Genomic DNA, 18,506 nt, shown 5'->3' on the forward strand with positions numbered 1-18,506 from the left:
AGAACTGGGTAAGTCAGTAGCAAGGTACTATTTCTGGTAGAACTAAAGTGGCAAAGATCTGGCAATGAGTGTGCCTTTAGAGTTGTCCATGTCTTCGTAAGCAGGGAGACTATGAGGTCATAAATTTGTCAAGTATCTAAGACTATGTAGTTTGTCAAAATAATCTATTTGAAAGAAGTAATTATTTTTCTTAAATTACATGAATGGATAGCCATTTTGGCTATTCCTGTGGGGGAGGATTGTGTTTATATATATATATACAAACTTACACATATGATCTTTTAAATATTAAACAACACTAATCTGTCCTTGGTGGCTCAGACAATAAAAAATCTGCCTGCAGTGCAGGAGACTTGGGTTCCATCCCTGGGTTGGGAAGATCTTGTGGATAAAGGAATGACTTCCCACTCCCTAGAGAATTCCATGGACAGAGGAGCCTGGTGGGCTACAGTCCATGGAGTCGCAAAGAGTCGGACCCAGCTGAACAACTGACACTTTCAACTTTCAATCTATAAAACAAACTTTCAATGTAAATGTATGTTTATTAGATAGTTTTGTATTGGAAATGTTTGGGCCTTAGAGGTGCTTTGCTGTGGGGGGTGCTAGAGCAATGAAAATTTGTCTTCTCATTTTCTTTCTTTGGCACAACAGTCATTAAAAAAAAAAAGGAGTCCCCATTAAATCAGAGCTCATTAAAAAGAACACTCTTCTAATTTGTAGGGATGCATCGCAAATATGAAACAGATGCTATGGTCTAACAGATGTTTCAGTGCTGGTGTCGTAATTTAAAGGGGTAAAATGACTGCAGTAAGTCTATTCCAATTATATAGCAAATCAGCTTAGACTCAGACTTAGTTTCCTATAAAGTCTGAGTAAAAATATATGCTTTGGATAAAACAGGGTCGGTAAAAATTATTTACTAAGAAAATCTTCTCACATTATTATTTGCACCACATGAAGATGATGCCATAATGCTAATAGAGTGTGTTTTAGAATAACATCCTAAAGCCTTCCCAGTTTGTAATTAAACATAAATATGTGCACAATGGATTAATCAGCATCTCTAGATAATCACCAGTGGAAATATGCTTCCTCAGTTATTTTTTTCTTCCTTGTGTATTTGATGTTCATCTTTTCTTGAACAGAATATAATATTTAATTATTTCAGGTACCTCTTTAAATAAGCATATTTAAAGGGTATTGAAGAGAATTTTTCCTGTGGCCCAAATTGTTGCTGTTGTCAGAAATCCTTAAGAACAGCTTTAAATTCACACATGCCAAGGGGAAAGCCACCAAGAAGCCACCTTCAGTTTGGGCCAGATCTTCCCTCAGGATTTATAAAGACGGCCTAACCCAGCTGCCATCCGACTGACCACTCCGAGGGCTTCCCTTCTTGTCCCCACCCTAACCCCAGGGGCGGGCTGTCACAGGCCGGGCAGTCACCTGGAGTATCGTGGCTTTGCTCCTCGTCGTGTGGAGGAAAGCAGAGAAGTGCTTGCCCTTCTTCAGCCCTGGCCTCTGTCAGGCACAGTGAAGACAGCTTTGAGAGAAGCCCTGTTAGAGACTGGCTGAAGACGTGTCTCCTCATGGTTTGGCAAGAAGCAAGCGACGTTTTAGATGTTGATTTATTGCTGCTGCCTTCTCCTCTCTGACCAAGCAAAAAGAGAAACCAGAGGAAATCCGCGGCAGGCAGAGACTTAGGACAGCCTGCTGCAGTCTCTCTCCTGGCATTGCAAACATGCATTTGTTTTCCAGGGGCCACATGAGCACGTAGAAGGTAGTTCGACTTGAGCAGGCAAGAGGCCGTGCGCCAGTCACGGGGAGACGGCTGGCCTGGGACTGTCTGATCTCGCCCTTGACGGCCTGAGGAGCTCCCACTGCAGGAGTGTTGTTTGGCTGGTTTGCACCAGGACAGCTGTCCCAGTACTCAAACGCCAAAACACCTCCTGTTGTTGGTAAAAAGACTGGGACCCTACCCGCTGAGGACCTTGGCAGTGACTCTGCCAGCCCAGCTGGGCTCGCCTGTCCTCCTGGCAACTGGAGGGCCCAGCAGCCCGGACACACATCCCTTCTGGTTGCTCAGCGCTCCTGCCTGCTAAATGTTTTCTATACCATCTTTGTCCTTGACATCCCTACCAGGGTCATTCAGTCTTACATGGGGTTAGTAGAAACACAAAGGGAACCAGGGGTAGTTGTCTTTACCTCCACCATTCCTTCTTCTGTCCTTTCAACCAGTGGCTTTATGTCTTGTGAAGGAAGGGCCAGGAACCCACCCAAGATCTAACCACCCACCGTTCCCAGCTTCATTCCTGCAGCCGGGCACGGGGGGAGTGGTTGAGGAGCCCTCCCCAAGACAGGTTGTTTCTTATAAGAAAACTCTTGGAGAAAAGCAAGAAATATGGTAGGCATGTATTTGTTGCTGTGCTTACACCCACTTTAACAGGCAAAAAGAAAACTGGAAGAGGCTGGCAGCAGACAGAGACTTGGATTGGCCTGCACTCTCAGTGTGGGCATTGTGAGGACCCCTCCCCATTTCCCAGCACCCAGGCCGGGAGGTCCTCCAGCAGAAGGCTCTGCTTTAGGCATTTGATTGACATTTTAAATTGGGTGGATTTTTAATAGCTGAAAGAGACCTGGAAATTCTGGGATCTATTCCAGTTATTTTTCAGGAATCTACTCCAGCTGGGAAGGGGGATTTGGCACTGTGCTGCTGAGGTCAGGCAATTGTGAAAAATATAGTCTTTGATGTTTGAACCTCCATGAGGTTCATACTGTTCAGTTAATCAGTTAATTGGTGCAGGTACTATAATGTATTGTGTTTCCTTTCCTTTTGAAATTAATTAGGTCAGGTCACATAAAGAACAGCAGAGCATCCTCCTGGAGATCACTGTGTACAATAGTTGCTCTAGTTGGAGGACTCACAGAGACATCTTTATCTGTACATTTTCGCAAAGAAAATGCTACACTTAAAGATATCTGTTACTAAAATTGCTCAGTACAGCAAGTAGAGCAGTTATTCATTTATTCCAGCAAACAGTTGTTTCTGAGAGCCTGTTCCATGCTGTTAACAGTGAGGCAGCTGACGCTACCTGCATATGGATGTACGATGAGATAACCTGTGAGCTTTCTTTAGACATCAGTGGTATTGGAAGACCTTAACTCCAGATCCAGTTTTGGTGTTTGGAATGCATTCAGGGGCTGGAGCATAAGCCTAAAAGTATTAATTTTACTTCTAATATTTTTTATCTGCAAGTAATTTTTATTATCATAAAATAATAATGACCAATGTCTGTTATCTACAATGTGTTAGGTACTCTTTTATGTACTTTATATGTAGTCATTGAATTCTCACACCTGAGGTCAGTATTATTATCATTCCTCTTTTACACAGTTAAAAAAAAAAAAGGACAGACAAGTTTTGTGATTCACCTAAGGTCACATGGACAGGAAGCGTTAGAGCATCGCTAGAAATCTAGGCAGTCTCTCCACAGCCTGGGATCTTCAACACTATGCTGTTCTGTCACCTTGTTTTAGATAAATATACAAGACTGTGCAAGTTAGTTGTTACAGGAGTTTGCACGTTATAGAAGGCTCTATGGAAGACAGCTTACTGCTACACATATGTGTATGGCTGAATAAGATGACAGATTGTTCAAGACTGCTGTCAAAGAAATGGAGCTGATATTTCCTTTTTAAAAAGTGATTCTACTTTTGCAACTGCCAAGATACATCTTACACCCTTAAATAAGTGCCTGTTTGAGAATATACTTTGGGAGATACTGTGAGAAGTATAGGAAATTATAGTGTACACCTCCTGTCCTCTAGGAGCCTGTTCTCCAGTTGTAAGGAGATAAAATATAAAAAGTTAAGGGATAAGAAATAAATTAATGGTGCAAGTGGTTTCACAGGAAATCATGCCATGAGATGAGGAAGCTCAATTTGAGTGATGCCCAAAGTGAACGTGTAAAATCAGGAAACGGAGCCGTGAATTAAATACCCCAGCTGGAGTGCGCTGGGGACTCAGCACCGAGGAGGAAGCATGGAGATAGATGGTTCTTTGAAGGAGTTCTTGGGGAACAGAGGTTGAAACTAGCAGCCTTTTGGCCACACCCAGCTTTAAGGGATGTTCCCTTTGGCCCACAGTTTGTCGACCTGTGTTATATCTGACGTTTGAATTAGTGCTAATACTTTAAGGTTACAGATTTCTAGGAAATGCATACTTTTGACTTCTCTTGAGAACAGGGAGGGCCTGGAGACACTGGAGCAGCCTCTGCATGAGAACAGGTGGCCAGAGCGGAAAAGTGGCTGCCCCCGTAGAGAGGTGTTTGTGGTACAAATGTCGCTGTCCTCTCCGTCCCCTCCTGAGTCCAGACCGTGCGCCCAGCAGTCATTGCCAGTGTCCATTTGCATTGTCCGTTCCCCCCGCCTTCTCTCCCTAACCAGCCATACACAGTGGAGCTGGGGATTTATGCATAATTAAACGGAGAGATGGGGGAGATAGAGCAAAGAGATAAAGGCAGGCAGACATGAAACAGGCAGAGGACAAGTAAATCAGCCGAGCACGGGTGCAGGGCTCTGCCAGGAGATTGATGGAAGGTGAAGGCGGAGTGTCGCTGCAAGTCAGGATTGGGAGGGTGTTTAGTGGGAAGCAGAGACGCTCGTACTTGAAAATAATGAAGGGCGATTGTAGATCTGGAGCCAGGGGGGTGCAGTGGCAAGAACAGCCCTTGAAGAGACTCGCTTACTGGCCACGGGGGTGGCAGGCTGCAGGGGATCCAGTTGGATTTGACGACTGAGTCTATGTCAGAGGGAAAGGAAGGCAGTCAGCAGCCATTCCAGCCCTGAACTTGAGTGTGGGGAAGGGTTTCCAGACGTTTGCCCTCATTGCTCTTGGAGCCTGACTTCGGGAAAGCTGGGTGTTTGTTAACCTGGGCGGGGCGGGGTGGGGGGGGCTCCCAAGGTAGAAAAGCATGCTGAGGGAGAAGAGATACCTGGGGACATCCGTACTCCGAGTCCACGTGGGGACGGCCAGCTCGGTAAGCGGTCGAGTTTGGAAAGCAGAAGCCCATGTTCCTCCGAGCACAGGAGGAACGGTGAAAACCAGTCACCACAGGCTTGCTGGATTCAGCTGTGTTGTACTTCTCTTCTCTATCACAATTTGTGAAACAAATCATCTCTAATGGTGCCGCTGAAGAGAGAGAATGCTGGACCTCTTCAGATACACTCTTCATAGATATAATAAGCAAGATTTTGGGTATGGTGGGCCCCAGGGAATTGAAAAAGTTTTCATTAACCCTACTTATGAAAAAAAGGAGATGTTTTCAGAGACCTCAGCACCTTAGTTTTTCTTACCTTTCTCAGTCTTTCTTAACTTGAAAAAACCACATAAAATGAAAATCAAATGGATGGGTAACAATGAATTTATTACAGTAACTATAAAAATTAAATCTTATGGACAATTATGGCTCACTTTAAGAGAAGCTGAATTATGTTAAAATTACAGAAATCATATCATATATTGGTAGAAGTAGGACGTCTCATCCCTCCTGTTAGCATTCCGGCCCCACCACCAGCGGTTGTTATAGGTGGTATTTAATCAAGGTGTGAGTCTATTTCTGTGTTCTCTTGTGTCCTCATTCTTCCTTCATTCTGCTGTAGCCCCCTGAAGCCCAGAACCTCAGCATGTAGTTCCCGGCCTCACCCACACCCTTATCACAAAGCAGAAGTCTATATATAATTACTATGTATTTGAAGGGGCCTTTTATTTGAGAGTGGTGCATTTCTTTCCTTTTTGTGCAGAGTTACAAGTCATTTTTAGAAAACCCTTATGCTAAAACTTTTCATTTTATTTCTAATTACACCAGTTTACTTTAGTAGGGACTGAAATATAGCAACATACCTAATGACTTCCTTTAATACCATTGAAGGAGACTTCAGTAGATGGCCTCTTGAAACAAAGGCCATCCCGACCCCATCTATTGTCTTTAAAAATGGTATAGTTCCTGAAGAAATAGCAAAAAACATTTAAACCACCACTCCACCTGGCCCAGTTGTTAACAACAAAGCAAATAGTAAGCTATTTAATAGATGCACAGATTTTAGTGTTGAGAGACACTGAGACCACTGTTGTGTGACCAGTTATCTTTTATAATACAGAAAATTGAATTTTCTTAGCAGTGATACTATTCTTTATTCTGTGAAACCATCAGCCAGTATATTTTTATGGCAAAAACATCCTGGTTCTATGTAATTATGGGAGGGAAGCACATCTTGGAAGAATACTGCTGAGTGTCGTCCTGGGGTTATGTCTACGTTGTTTTGGCAAATAATAAGCCAGTATAAAGTCACTGTAAACATACCTTGGCTGCAAAGCATTTGTTTTGTACTAAAAAGCGGAAATTTGGAAATTGAAACTTCTTGATTAGTGGGTCTGTTTTCACACTGCCTTGTTTTTAATTGAGCTGGCTCCTTGATAACAGACAACGAAAGACAAAATATAATTAAGACGGAAATAATATGGTATATTTTGGAACTCCGTACCCATTTCTTTGTACTAGTTCAGGGCATCCTCTTCTTTGGTATTATTTCTTATCTAGTGCACATGATTAATTATTTTTCACTGGCTATTTCACTCAGTCTTTTAAAGCAGGACACATTAATAAATGAATCTATCTTAACATTTGTCGAAAGGAATACATTTTGAAACGTCTTTGATTTGAGGAGGTAAAAGTTTGCTGTAGCACAGATTTACTGTGTCTTTAAAGCAACTCCCCAATAACAATCCCCGAGCCTAAGGTGTGGTCTTACCTGAACTGAAGATGATAGCCTCTCTAAACTCAGGAATACAAAAAAAAAATCCCTCCATTTTATCTTTATAGAGATTTCAATGTCTTTATTTTTTTCCTCTGCAGTCATTTTGAAGAGGGTAGATTTTTACGTGTCTGTCCAGCATGTACTTTCAAAGGATCTAGGTTTCAGCATGATGGTTTTTGTTTGTTGGGGGCAGTGAGTTACATTTCTTCTAGCACATCACTATCAGGCCACTCTGACTATACAAAACAGTAATAAATCTCAGTGTATTTTCAGTTGTCAGAGGTAAAGTTAAAATACTGGTGAGTGATCTTCACGGGTGCCCCTGGGAACCGTAACTAAGGACAGTGGCCGTGGTCCGGGCCGAGCCGCAGCGTGGTCGTGATTAGCATTGTTTTTTGTAGACTCCTTCCCGGTATCAGTCAGAATGCATTTTAGGTTCACCATTCACCTCGGAACTAATGAACCATTCAATCCAACACAATTATCTTTTGAATGCCTTCATTTTGAAAGCTACTAGGATATTCTTGGAGGAGAAGACAAAGGTGAACAGGATATATTTTGTGCCCCCCCCACTCCGAGTTACAGTTATTAAAAATAGAATAATCCCTGAGGGAATATACAGTAGATATCAAATATTTACGACCAGCATTTGATTTAAAACATTAACATTTTAACTTCTTTGAGGACAGCTGTGGGGGTGCCATACAGCAGGTGTCCTGCAGATGATTTTCCATTCTCACTTTTAAAGAAGGTTATTGTTCTATTTAAAGCAATAATAGAAGAATAAATTGTCATTTACTAAGGCATGGTCTGTTTCAAGTCCTGATTAACAACCAACCCTCTACTAAGGGCAGATGAGCTAATTAATAACAGACATTAATCCTGTGCAGTTTTATTCACTTGAGTTCACGTTGATTTATGTTCTTCTGTGTCCACTGTGTGCACATCCTTGCATATGTGTATATAATGTCATTGGTTTGCGCTTTCCTGAGTCCCTCTGAAGTGTTACATATACACCCCAAAGTGGATGTCACTAAATGATGCTTGTACCCAAAAGGGAACTGAGCTTGATTATATCTTTAGTAAGAGATGCTTCTTGAAAGATAATTGATTTAAGATCTTCCTGAATCTAGTGTTATATACGGTTTTCCCCATGGTATAGAGTCGTTCAACCCTAGAATGAAAAATTGGAGCAGTTGGTCTGCCAGGGCCATGATGTGCTATTAATGAGACCAGTACGAATATTACTACTAATAATAGCCAGCATTTATCCTACATGGCATTAGCCCCCAAAGGGGTGGTTGTCACCGTGCATTATTCTTGCTCAGTGCTTGGACACCAACTTAAGTACTCTACATGTGCAATTCGCTGAAGCCCTCAGTATTGCTAAGGCAAGCACTGTATTAATATCCACATTCTAGAGATTAGGAAATTGAGGCACAGAAAGGTTTAGGAAAAAGGAACTAGCTGGTGGCAGAGCCAGTCCTTGGTCATGGACAGTCTGGCTCTAGAATCCCTGCCTTTTGAAACTGCCTCTCAGTAACAAAACTTGCTCACGTCTAGGAGTGGTGGCATCTTCTTTGGTTTTTTGTTTGTTGTTGAGTCGCTAAGGCATGTCCAACTCTTTTACGTCTTCTAAGAGGTACTAAATCCATAGCTGTTGATGTCATGTGAAAATATAGACTGCTATTTCCTAGAAACTTTTGAAAATTATTTCTAATCATATTTGAACTCATAGAAAAGAAGATGAAAACTGGGAATTATTGGAAGTCTCCCCACCTACCCGCCTCCAAACTTACTGTCTAATGTGTGTTCCCAGGATCTCTGTGCCTTGTATGCTGGCTTATATCCCAAGTGGCTGCAGACTCCCTTTCCTGGGTACCTGTGTCCCCTGATTTCTGCCTGGATTCAGCCAGTGGGAGACCCTGGCAGAAAAATTATGGGATGGGAGGAAAAAAGCGTCTGGGATGCAGGGAAGGGGTGGGAAGGGGCGGGGTAAGCGAAGGCAACGTCTCTCTCAGGTATCCAGCTCCTGGGAGCTTGGCCCACCATGGGCCCATCTGCCACCAAGGACCTAGCCCTTGGGCTGCACAGCGCTCCTTCCCCCATTTGTCCTGCCGTGGCTTCCCGCTGTTGCTAGTCCCTAGGTGACCTCGCCACCTCCTGTTTGGGTATTCCAGGTCTTCGTAACCTGTGTAATCAATTCATTCCAAGCCATAAATTCCCTCGCCTAGAAATGCCTTCCGTTGTGTCTGTTGGTGTCCTTAGTCCCTGACTGCTGCCCAAGCCACCCTCATTTTCTGTTTCCTAAGCTTAAAAATAGGCTGAGAGAATGCAGTCGACATACTGTGTCCAGATTTCAGCAAAACTTCTGACAGGTCATCTTACGATGTCCTTGTAAACAGAATGGGAGGAATTTAGAGTGGACTGTTAAACATTCTTAGGTTGCGAAAGTTTATTAATGTTCAAAATCAACCTGATGAAAGGGCTCTAAAGGTTTGTCAGAAGGCTGTGTCTTTGGCCATGTCCTACTCAACATTATTACCAAAGATTTGGACCAAAATAAAAAAAGCAACTTTATCAAATATATGTATAAGACCAAACTGAAAGGTAATTTAACTCAGATTTTGAAAGGATGTACTTTGTAAGGAAAAGTGAAAAATCTTGCATCTAGGTACAAAAAATATAAGCATATTGAATGACAAAGACCAAGCTCCCCAGCATAGTATGTGGGTAGTCCAGAATTTTAATTAACTACAAACCTAATACAAGCCAGAAGTTTGACCTGTTTTTTAAAAAAAACAACAGTGGGGCAAGTTCATCTTTGGTTCCCATTAGAAGATTAGGGTTGATATCAACTGACAAATAGTCTCACTTTTCACCTGGAGTATTACAGGATAGCTAGGAACTTAATCTAAGAAAGATGAGTGTTTTCCAGACTTAACGTTATTTGCGAGTTTTATTTGCACATATTCATTTATTTTTGCCTCACAACAGCTCACTGGAGGATATACTGTTAGCATTTCTCAGCCTTTATCCTCATATGGATTTAAGTATAAGCTCAGTAGCTCACTGTGTGGCCTTGGGCAAGTACGACGCTCACACAGTTTATTTCAATAAAGTCTATTCTCACTTCACGATGACCATACTGCATCTAGATAAAAGGGACCCAACTTTTAAAAGGCCAGGAAGCCTTTACATATTATGAGCAGTTTGCCAGGGGGAGAGAGACTCATGGGAGCATAAAGTCTGTCTTCTAGGATTTGAAGGTCTGTCACACGAGAGGAGGAGTGAATTGATTTAAGTGGCTTCAGGGAACAACCAGGACTAAGATTTTTGCTCAATATTTAAAAATTTCAAACAGAATTGCCCTTATTGCCCTCTAATATGGTCACTGTCTTTGTGCCAAAAGATTTTCATTCTCAGGTATTTTAGTAAAATGAATTTCTATACTAGGAAGAATGTTAAATTAGATAACATTAGATAATTAGATAAGTCTAGATCAACACTCAACTCTGAGAGTCTGATTTCTGTGTGTTTTGGGTTTTGGTTAGTGAGATTTGTGATTTGTAGTTATTTGTTCTATTGTTATAATTTAACTTCCAGCCATATAATTGTTTTTCTTGTAATTTAGAATTAGCGTGCTCTATTTATGAAAAAACTTTTAAGAGCCTGAAACAAGGAAGTAAAGCTTGACTATGCTCAGTGTAATTACATTCCCAAGAAATATTATGCTATTTCCTGGAATATGTCCCCAGAGTGAATGTCTGCATTTGTTCCATTTCATTCCTAGCTATAGAATCCTATCAGGGGTGATGAGGAGCATCATTCTGAAATATATTGAAGCTGAGAATAGTTTGCAAAGTGTTATTGGGTTTGCTAAGATGAACCTGTACAAATGCAAGCCATTGGTTCACCACTGTGAAAATCAAGGCCTGTGTGGCAAAGGTCCCTGAAATGACTTATTAAAGGCCACCAGAGTGATCGTGCTTGAAAACTGTAAAATTTACCTTGATGCCTTTCTAGCCGCCTTGCCAGAACTAGCATAGTGTCTTTCCCCATATGGGACAGTTAGATTCATGAAGGACTAGTATGTTTGAGAAAGGAAAATAAAAATTATTTCAAAATTGAAACAGAAACAGCAGATCTCCCCTGAGAGAGAAGCACAGAGGGAAGATGAGATGTATCAGTATTTCAGAATTAATTTAACGTTTTGCTTTGATTTTTTTTCTGGTTGGGTTTAATAAAGGGAACTTCTCAGTCTTCGTAACTGTTTGCTGAGGCCTAAAAGTTAACTGATTTCCTGAAAAAGACAGCTCTGTTGTGAATTTGTAGTATTTCAGAACTTTCCTGTGAATGATCCTAAAGGACTGGGTACTCTCGTCACCTCATTTCTTTAAAGAAACCTCACACTGTCTACCTTCCCCCAGCCTTTTCACCAGTTTTTTCCCAGATTTATTAATCATACTATAATTCTCATGGAAAGATTTGAGATGCCCTGAAATTACTAAGGGAAAAAAATGAGGCGAAATAGTATCTGATGTTTAATTCAATGTATTATCCATTTTAAAATGGATACTTTAAAAAATGAAATCTTTATAGCTGTTAACAATCTCTGGCAACTTGCCACTCCATAAAATGGTGATTTTTCTTTTAAAACAGTTTCGTTTCCTACTCAGGTACTTGATGTGGGGGCTCAGCATGCCCTAATAGTCTTTTCCCTCTAAATTGACAGTCAGTGCCGAGGAGATGAAATGAGTAATGGCTAAGAATCCCTGTGCTGCTCTGGTCTCATCAGCCTTGTCACTGTGATGAATTCCTCAGAGGTGCTGGGGGGCTGGGGTGGAGGCTGTCAGGACCACATGGGACGGGCATTATTGATCCTTATACCTTTAGTGCCCTCCATTAGGCCTGGCACCTGGGCATCTCACAGGGAGTGTTTCTGAGTGAAAACCGAGGTATTGAAGATGAATTTTACAATGAACTATAATTTCCTTTTTTAGAAAATAGCTTCAGATTGCAGTTTCAAAGTACCTAGAGCTGCTGGGGAGGAAGATGGCAACATTCTCCTTTAATGTCCTATATGTGAAATTTGGGGAGTTTAAAAACTAACCGAATTGCTGCCAGATCTGTTTTGATACTCAAAAATTTTCAAATTTTAGGGAAAGTGATATAGTATATGTATCTTACAGTATGCCGTTCATTCCTCCAGTATATATTCAAATTCATGGAGATTTGGTAGCCAAAATATGCATAGTCACGCTGAGGTGAATTAGCAATGCAAAGCATTTTCATTATAGTTCTGGTCAGAATTTACAGCCATGTAAGTTCGGATCAGATCAAGTTTGCTAACAAGTTTTTTAAAGAAAGCAACCCACTACTTATTTTTCAGAGCTTTCATCTTATAATTTCTAATTTCAGGTGGTTAGGTAGAAATTGTTGCTATTTCCCTCATATTTCCCCAAGAGAAAAAGAAAAGGTAAATATCTGAATAGAGTTTGGGGGTGATTTACTAAGCACTGCCGTGCACGCATCATCTCACTTACACCTCACGGGACCCTCTGAGATAACTATCATCATCATTTTCATCTCACAAAGGCAGCAGAGGACTAGGGGCTGAAATGACTCCTTCTAGGAACAGAATTAGCAAGGAGCAAAACCGGGACTCAAGCTCAGGTCTTACAACTCTGGCTTCCCCCCTCCTTTTACCAAGTCTCATTTTCATACAAAAAGCTCCATCAGAAACTGGAAAATGACGATTTGAGTGTATGTTCCTCCAGAGCTGAATGAATATATTATAAAACTTTTATTAATTTGAATAAGTTGGTTTTGCAGAAGTGGACTTGTTATTGTAAAGTTTGAAGTTTGTTTTGATTGTTTTTTTAAAAGGATGCAATTTAAAAGCTTAAGGTAATTTCAGGTATAGAATAATGTGTTTTATTCTCATTGTGTTTAACTGTTTAGATGTGCCTGGCATCAGAGGGGGTGAAAATGGAAGAATCAAAGATTAGAGCGAAAGAATTAGATGGTGGAAGAATTAAAGAATTGGAGAAGGGAAAGGAAGAAAGAGACACAAAAATGGAGAAAATGGATGAAGCCAGGTTACAGAAAGAAGCAGAATTTGAAAAACCAGCTAAGGAAAATGTAAGAGATTCTAAGGAAATAAGAAATTTTGAGGAGCTGCGAATGGATGACATAATCAGTATAAAAATGGAAGCTCCCAAAGAAATTAAAAAGGAAGAATTAGAGGAAGATCAAAAATGTGGTCACTTCCCTGATTTTTCCTACTCTGCCAGTAGCAAGATAATAATAAGCGATGTTCCCAGTAGAAAGGACCACATATGCCATCCTCATGGAATCATGATCATCGAGGATCCCACAGCCCTAAGCAAACCAGAGAAGCTAAAAAAGAAAAAGAAGAAAAACAAAATGGATCGACACGGAAATGATAAATCCACACCCAAGAAGGCCTGCAAGAAGAGGCAGTCCTCGGAGTCAGATATTGAGAGTGTCATGTACACCATTGAGGCTGTGGCCAAGGGGGACTGGGGCATCGAGAAGCTTGGAGATACCCCTCGAAAGAAGGTCCGCCCATCCTCCAGCGGAAAGGGGAGTATTTTGGATGCCAAGCCACCAAAGAAAAAAGTAAAATCTAGAGAGAAGAAAATGGCGAAGGAGAAATCCTCAGACCCCACCAAAGAGTCAAGACCTCCAGATTTTATCAGTATTTCTGCCAGCAAGAACATTTCTGGTGAGGTGCCAGAGGGTATAAAAGCAGAACCGTTGACCCCCACGGAGGACGCGCTCCCACCCACCCTGTCGGGACAGGCCAAGCCTGAGGACAGTGACTGCCACAGAAAGATAGAGACTTGTGGCTCCCGGAAATCGGAGAGGTCTTGCAAAGGTGCTCTTTATAAAACCCTGGTGTCTGAGGGCATGCTCACCTCTCTGCGAGCTAATGTTGACAGAGGTAAGCGACTTCTCAAAATCTGAAAAGAACCTGGAAGCCTAGCAGAATTCCTCCCTTAGAGGTATTGAAAAGCAATTAAGACCACAGTAAAGAACCTTTTAGTATCAAAATAGTATCTTAGATTCGTATGAGTCTTTGTGGTTTATAGATTATAGACATTTGTCATTTTACCGTATGTTTTAGCACCATAGAGGAACGTTTCTATTCATTTCAGATGTAATTCTCAGAATATAAGTGTTCTAAGTTAATCCCATCTTTTTCCTTTTTACTGGTGTCGGCTGACTTTTTGTTTTGAAGGATCAGTATTGCATGTGTAGAGCTCTTAGTCTAGTTTTTAACTGATGGAAATAATTTTCAGAATCACGCAGGTATGTTTGACAGAATCTTGACCTGTAGACTCTAGAAACAAGAAATTTATCTAGCCCTCCCCGCTAGATAATCAGAACTGTAATTGAAGTGAATAGCTCTTTAAAATACAACAGTTCCAGAAACTAGTTAATGTGTATTCCTTTATTCCATAAAGTGTTTCATATACATTTATCTGTTTTAAAATATAGTATCTGACTGGGGGACTGCCTCTTGCCAAACTAAATTCCAGCCATAGATATGTGTGAAAATAAGTCTCACAAATCCTGAATGGAGATCCTTAAGGGTACATTTTGCCCCAGGGAGGTCATTCCACTGAGTGTTGGGGAAATTAGAATTAATAATGTGCAGCAGTAAAGGGCTCCCACACCTCAGGCTAATTCTGTAATGGAAAAGTAAATAGTAGTTAGTCTTTCTCCTGAGTCAAGTAGCGCCTGTTGAGTTGTGAGACTGTGGATCTCAGTCTGTAAGTTCCTTTTTTACATGTTCTGTTATTGAAGGTCGTCCTGAGTTCTCTGAAACAGTTAACAAATAGCATCATGCAAATAGTACCTAAGGGGTCAAGAGGTCATTTGTGAAGCAATGAAGATGATTTTCTTTCCGCCCCAATATGCCAAGCACACTCTTTTGAATTTCCTTAGGGAAACGAAGCTCAGGAAAAGGAAACTCGTCTGATCATGAAGGGTGTTGGAATGAAGAAAGCTGGACGTTTAGCCAGAGTGGGACCAGTGGAAGCAAGAAGTTGAAGAAGACAAAGGGAAAGGAAGACTCTGTCCTCGGGTAAGCGCCTGTGGGCACGTCAGCCATGTGGCACAGACCGCACGTGCAGTGGTATTATGTTTCCAAGGCAAACAAATCACTAACAGCTTATGCTTTGAGTATTCAGTCAGCCCTTACTGTGGTCTTAGTGAACTCGTGAAGAAATACAGATCATCATGTGATTCCTGCTGCTAGCATGGTGTGTGAGCAATAGTGTCTTTCATGTTTTAATTATGGTACAAAATGTGTAGATTGTAGACTTAGGCCTGAGTTTCGATTGAGGTCCACCTTGTATTAGTGATGTGACATTGTAAATCCTTTCATAGCGCCAAGATGTAGTTCTAATCTGAAGTTTACGATGAATATCACGTTTATACTTCGCTGATTTTATATACTCTGTGTACTTCATATAATATTTGTAAAGGTTATGCACACATTTATAAAATAATGGCAGCTGAGAATATACATAAAATTATGTTCCTACCTCTAATCTTGTTTTGCTTAAACCATGTTCTAATGCTCTAAGGTAAAAATATTAGGTAGAATATTCTCTCAATATAGAGAATATTCAGCAATTATTTATGTATTAAAATGAAGTATCAAGAAGGAGCATACATTGAGGTAAAATAATTAAGAACTATTTTATTTTTTATTATGTAAGACAGACTCCTGATACCAAGCTTAACATAAAGCATTTGATAGGCGATGCGGTACTTTATATGGTGAGAAAAGAAAGCACTGTATAGTCAGCCGTGCTGTCCTTTAGCTTTCTCATTAGCCGAATTTGAAAAGAATACTCTGAATAGAAATAAGTACATTTTAATATACTTTCCATATTTTTTCATAAGTATGTTAAAGGTATGCAGATTTCATGCATTAGGAGTATTATATTTGTTTTATCCATAAATATTTGCATTTCTTTTTGTGGGGTAATGTATTTTGTCAACTGGACATTACAGTGCTTTCAGGTCTGGTTAATCTTCAGGTCCTCATTACACAGTGGGAAAAAGTATTTCTCATGAGAATGATTCTTCAATATTATTTATATTGAGATGATATATTTATAACTTTATATATTTTGTTCTAATATTTTTAGAAGTCCAAAGTTCAGATTATTTTGCCGACATTATGCTTAAAGAGTGACATGAAAATCCTCGCATTTGTCACTGTCAAGCACAGAAGTATTTGCAGGATTTTCTTAAAAAGTGACAATTGAGTGTCCGAGCCAGTTCTCTCTTATCTTCTGGAATTACCAGTGTCCTGTAGGTCTACACGCCGAGAGAGGTAGAGGTCTTACTGCAGACAGTGTGAAAGCCCAAGGGAACAAATAAAGCAGGCCTGAAGGCTCCCCAGCAGAAAGCTCTCTGCTGCTTCTGTTAGAAACTCCTGAATGTTTTTACCAGTCTTCTCCGAGGAACAAGAAAAGTCAAACAGTCTTTTGGAAATCTATTCCTGAAAAGAGATTGGGGTGTTTTTGTTTTCATTGTTGCTTAGGAAGCCACATGTGTTTAACTGGGGGTGTGATTTTCTACAGGCTAAATCAGTGGTACAACTCTGGTCTTTCCCCCTCTCCCTCCCTTAAATACCGGCCTGTCAGAACCAGATCATCTGGGCTTGTTTTATTTGGAACATGCCAGCATAGTTCATGAGCAGTGAAAAATTCCACAACTGTCAATCTTCTCTGAGATTTCTAAATGAGTATTTTAAACCTTTTTATCACAGAAAATGTGCTGTTTAGTTACCTGTAGCCAAAGAAAATTCACTCTGTATTGGCAGTTCTACTTTTATAGACTTCTTTAAGAAAAACATAGGTAATTATTCTAGGTGGAAAAAGGTGGGGGAAAGTCCCAAGGGACCTAAGGAGTTATAGCTTGCATTTTCATATTTCTCTTTTGGTTATCCCGAGTATCTAAAAAATTCACGTCTTATCAATAGCTTTCTGACAACAACTGATTAGTATCAGATAATATCTATAGTTTATTAACTGAAATGAGAAGAGACGCTGTCACTAAGGGAGGAGCATCACCCGCAAGCCATCACCTTTCACTGCTTTGTTAGAACTTGGTGATGGCCTTTTTCAGGGCGGCCTTTCTGATGATCGTCTGACTGTCCTATTTGTGCTTCCCATTCTCGTACATTCCTCCAAGACTGAGAAAAGAGTCTTAGGTGAACACACCTCAAGTACACTTCTCAGGCAGCAGCCTAACGCGGTAGCTTCTGGTGAGTCGGTACTCAAAGCTGCTCCCTTCCCATTTTCCATCTCCCAAGCACAGCAGTTCCCCTGCAGCTTCTCCCATCTGTTTGGGTTGCATCTTAGCTAATAAATCTCACTATAAATGAAAGCCGGCAGCCAGCCCGGCTTCCAGCAGGCACACCGCCATAGCTGTGGGGCCACGTAGAGGCAGTCAGCAGCAGTCCTCGGACTTCCCAGCTTTGCTGGTGGCCTTTCTAGAGTCGTTTGTGGTTTGCGTTAAAGTCATGTTGCCTCTCTGCTGGTGTGTACTTGGAAAACCGGCTTTACTTTTCTCTTTGAATGTTTTGTCTTCATCCTGGTCAACTGTCCAGAATTTTTTTTCGAATCTTCAGAATACTTGTTTATATCTTCTTTGTGTGTTAGTCGCTCAGTCGTGTCTGACTCTTTGTGACCGCATGGACTATAGCCCACCAGGCTCCTCAGTCCACGGGACTCTCCAGGTAAATGTGTGTTTTAATCAAGTACTGAACTAGTCAGTGGGCTTCCTGCATGGCACTGGTGATAAAGACCTCACTTGCCAATGCAGGAGGCAAGAAGAGATGAGGGTTCTATCCCTGCTTCAGAGAGATCCCCTGGAGGAGGGCACAGCAACCCACTCCAGTATTCTTGCCTGGAGAATCCCATGGACAGAGGAGCCTAACAGGCTACGGTCTATAGGGTCAGACACGACTGAGCAGCTTAGCATGCACACAAATTAGTCAGTAATTTTTTTAAATTAAGTTTATGAAGTTATCAATATAAATTACTAATTTCTATAAATAAGCTTGCCTATATGTATGTGTGTATACACACACACACACACATATACATGAGAATCTTTAGAATGAAAAACTTGGATGGAATATGTTTTGTGTTGAACCTAATAAAAAATTCCTGTGCCAATGGAAAAAACAGCAAATTCTCCACTTCAGTAATACTCTGCTATTTTTTATAATGCTTCTACTTTTCTAAGGTAATAACATAACCTGTCATGTGAGTTTACTAAAAAACCTGTGTTGGTAAATCTCAAGCATTTCTAAAAAGTTTTCTTTTTAAACATTTACATCGTGTGCTGATTGAGTCTCTCCCCTCCCCTCTTTCATTAGCTCAACAAAGCTGGATGAAGAATTTGAAAAGAAATTCAACAGCCTCCCTCAGTATAGTCCTGTTACATTTGACCGGAAATGTGTACCTGTCCCAAGGAAAAAGAAAAAGACTGGAAATATGTCTGCAGAACCGACTAAAACCAGCAAAGGTTAGATGTATGCCGTACCTTCCTGCAGCGTGGTCAGACTCTGAAGCCTCTTCTGTCTGCAGCTCCCTTTAGATATGTACTTGGGTTTGCAGTTGAGGCAGCAGCAAGTT

At 40.9% G+C, this 18,506-nt stretch overlaps 1 protein-coding gene across 13 annotated transcripts in view; it reads left to right on the top strand.

Moving 5' to 3' along the window:
* Nucleotides 1-18,506, top strand: part of BBX (BBX high mobility group box domain containing) — a 288,912-nt gene that overhangs the window by 240,059 nt on the left and 30,347 nt on the right. For all 13 annotated transcript variants that reach the window (XM_043892960.1, XM_043892974.1, XM_043892961.1 and 10 more), the window contains 3 exons: nt 12,778-13,783; nt 14,791-14,929; nt 18,248-18,396. In XM_043892960.1, the coding sequence (XP_043748895.1) occupies nt 12,778-13,783; nt 14,791-14,929; nt 18,248-18,396 (1,294 nt within the window). The remainder of the gene's footprint in view (nt 1-12,777; nt 13,784-14,790; nt 14,930-18,247; nt 18,397-18,506) is intronic.

Source organism: Cervus elaphus, chromosome 31 (assembly GCF_910594005.1).
Source record: "Cervus elaphus chromosome 31, mCerEla1.1, whole genome shotgun sequence".
Taxonomy (NCBI): domain Eukaryota; kingdom Metazoa; phylum Chordata; class Mammalia; order Artiodactyla; family Cervidae; genus Cervus; species Cervus elaphus.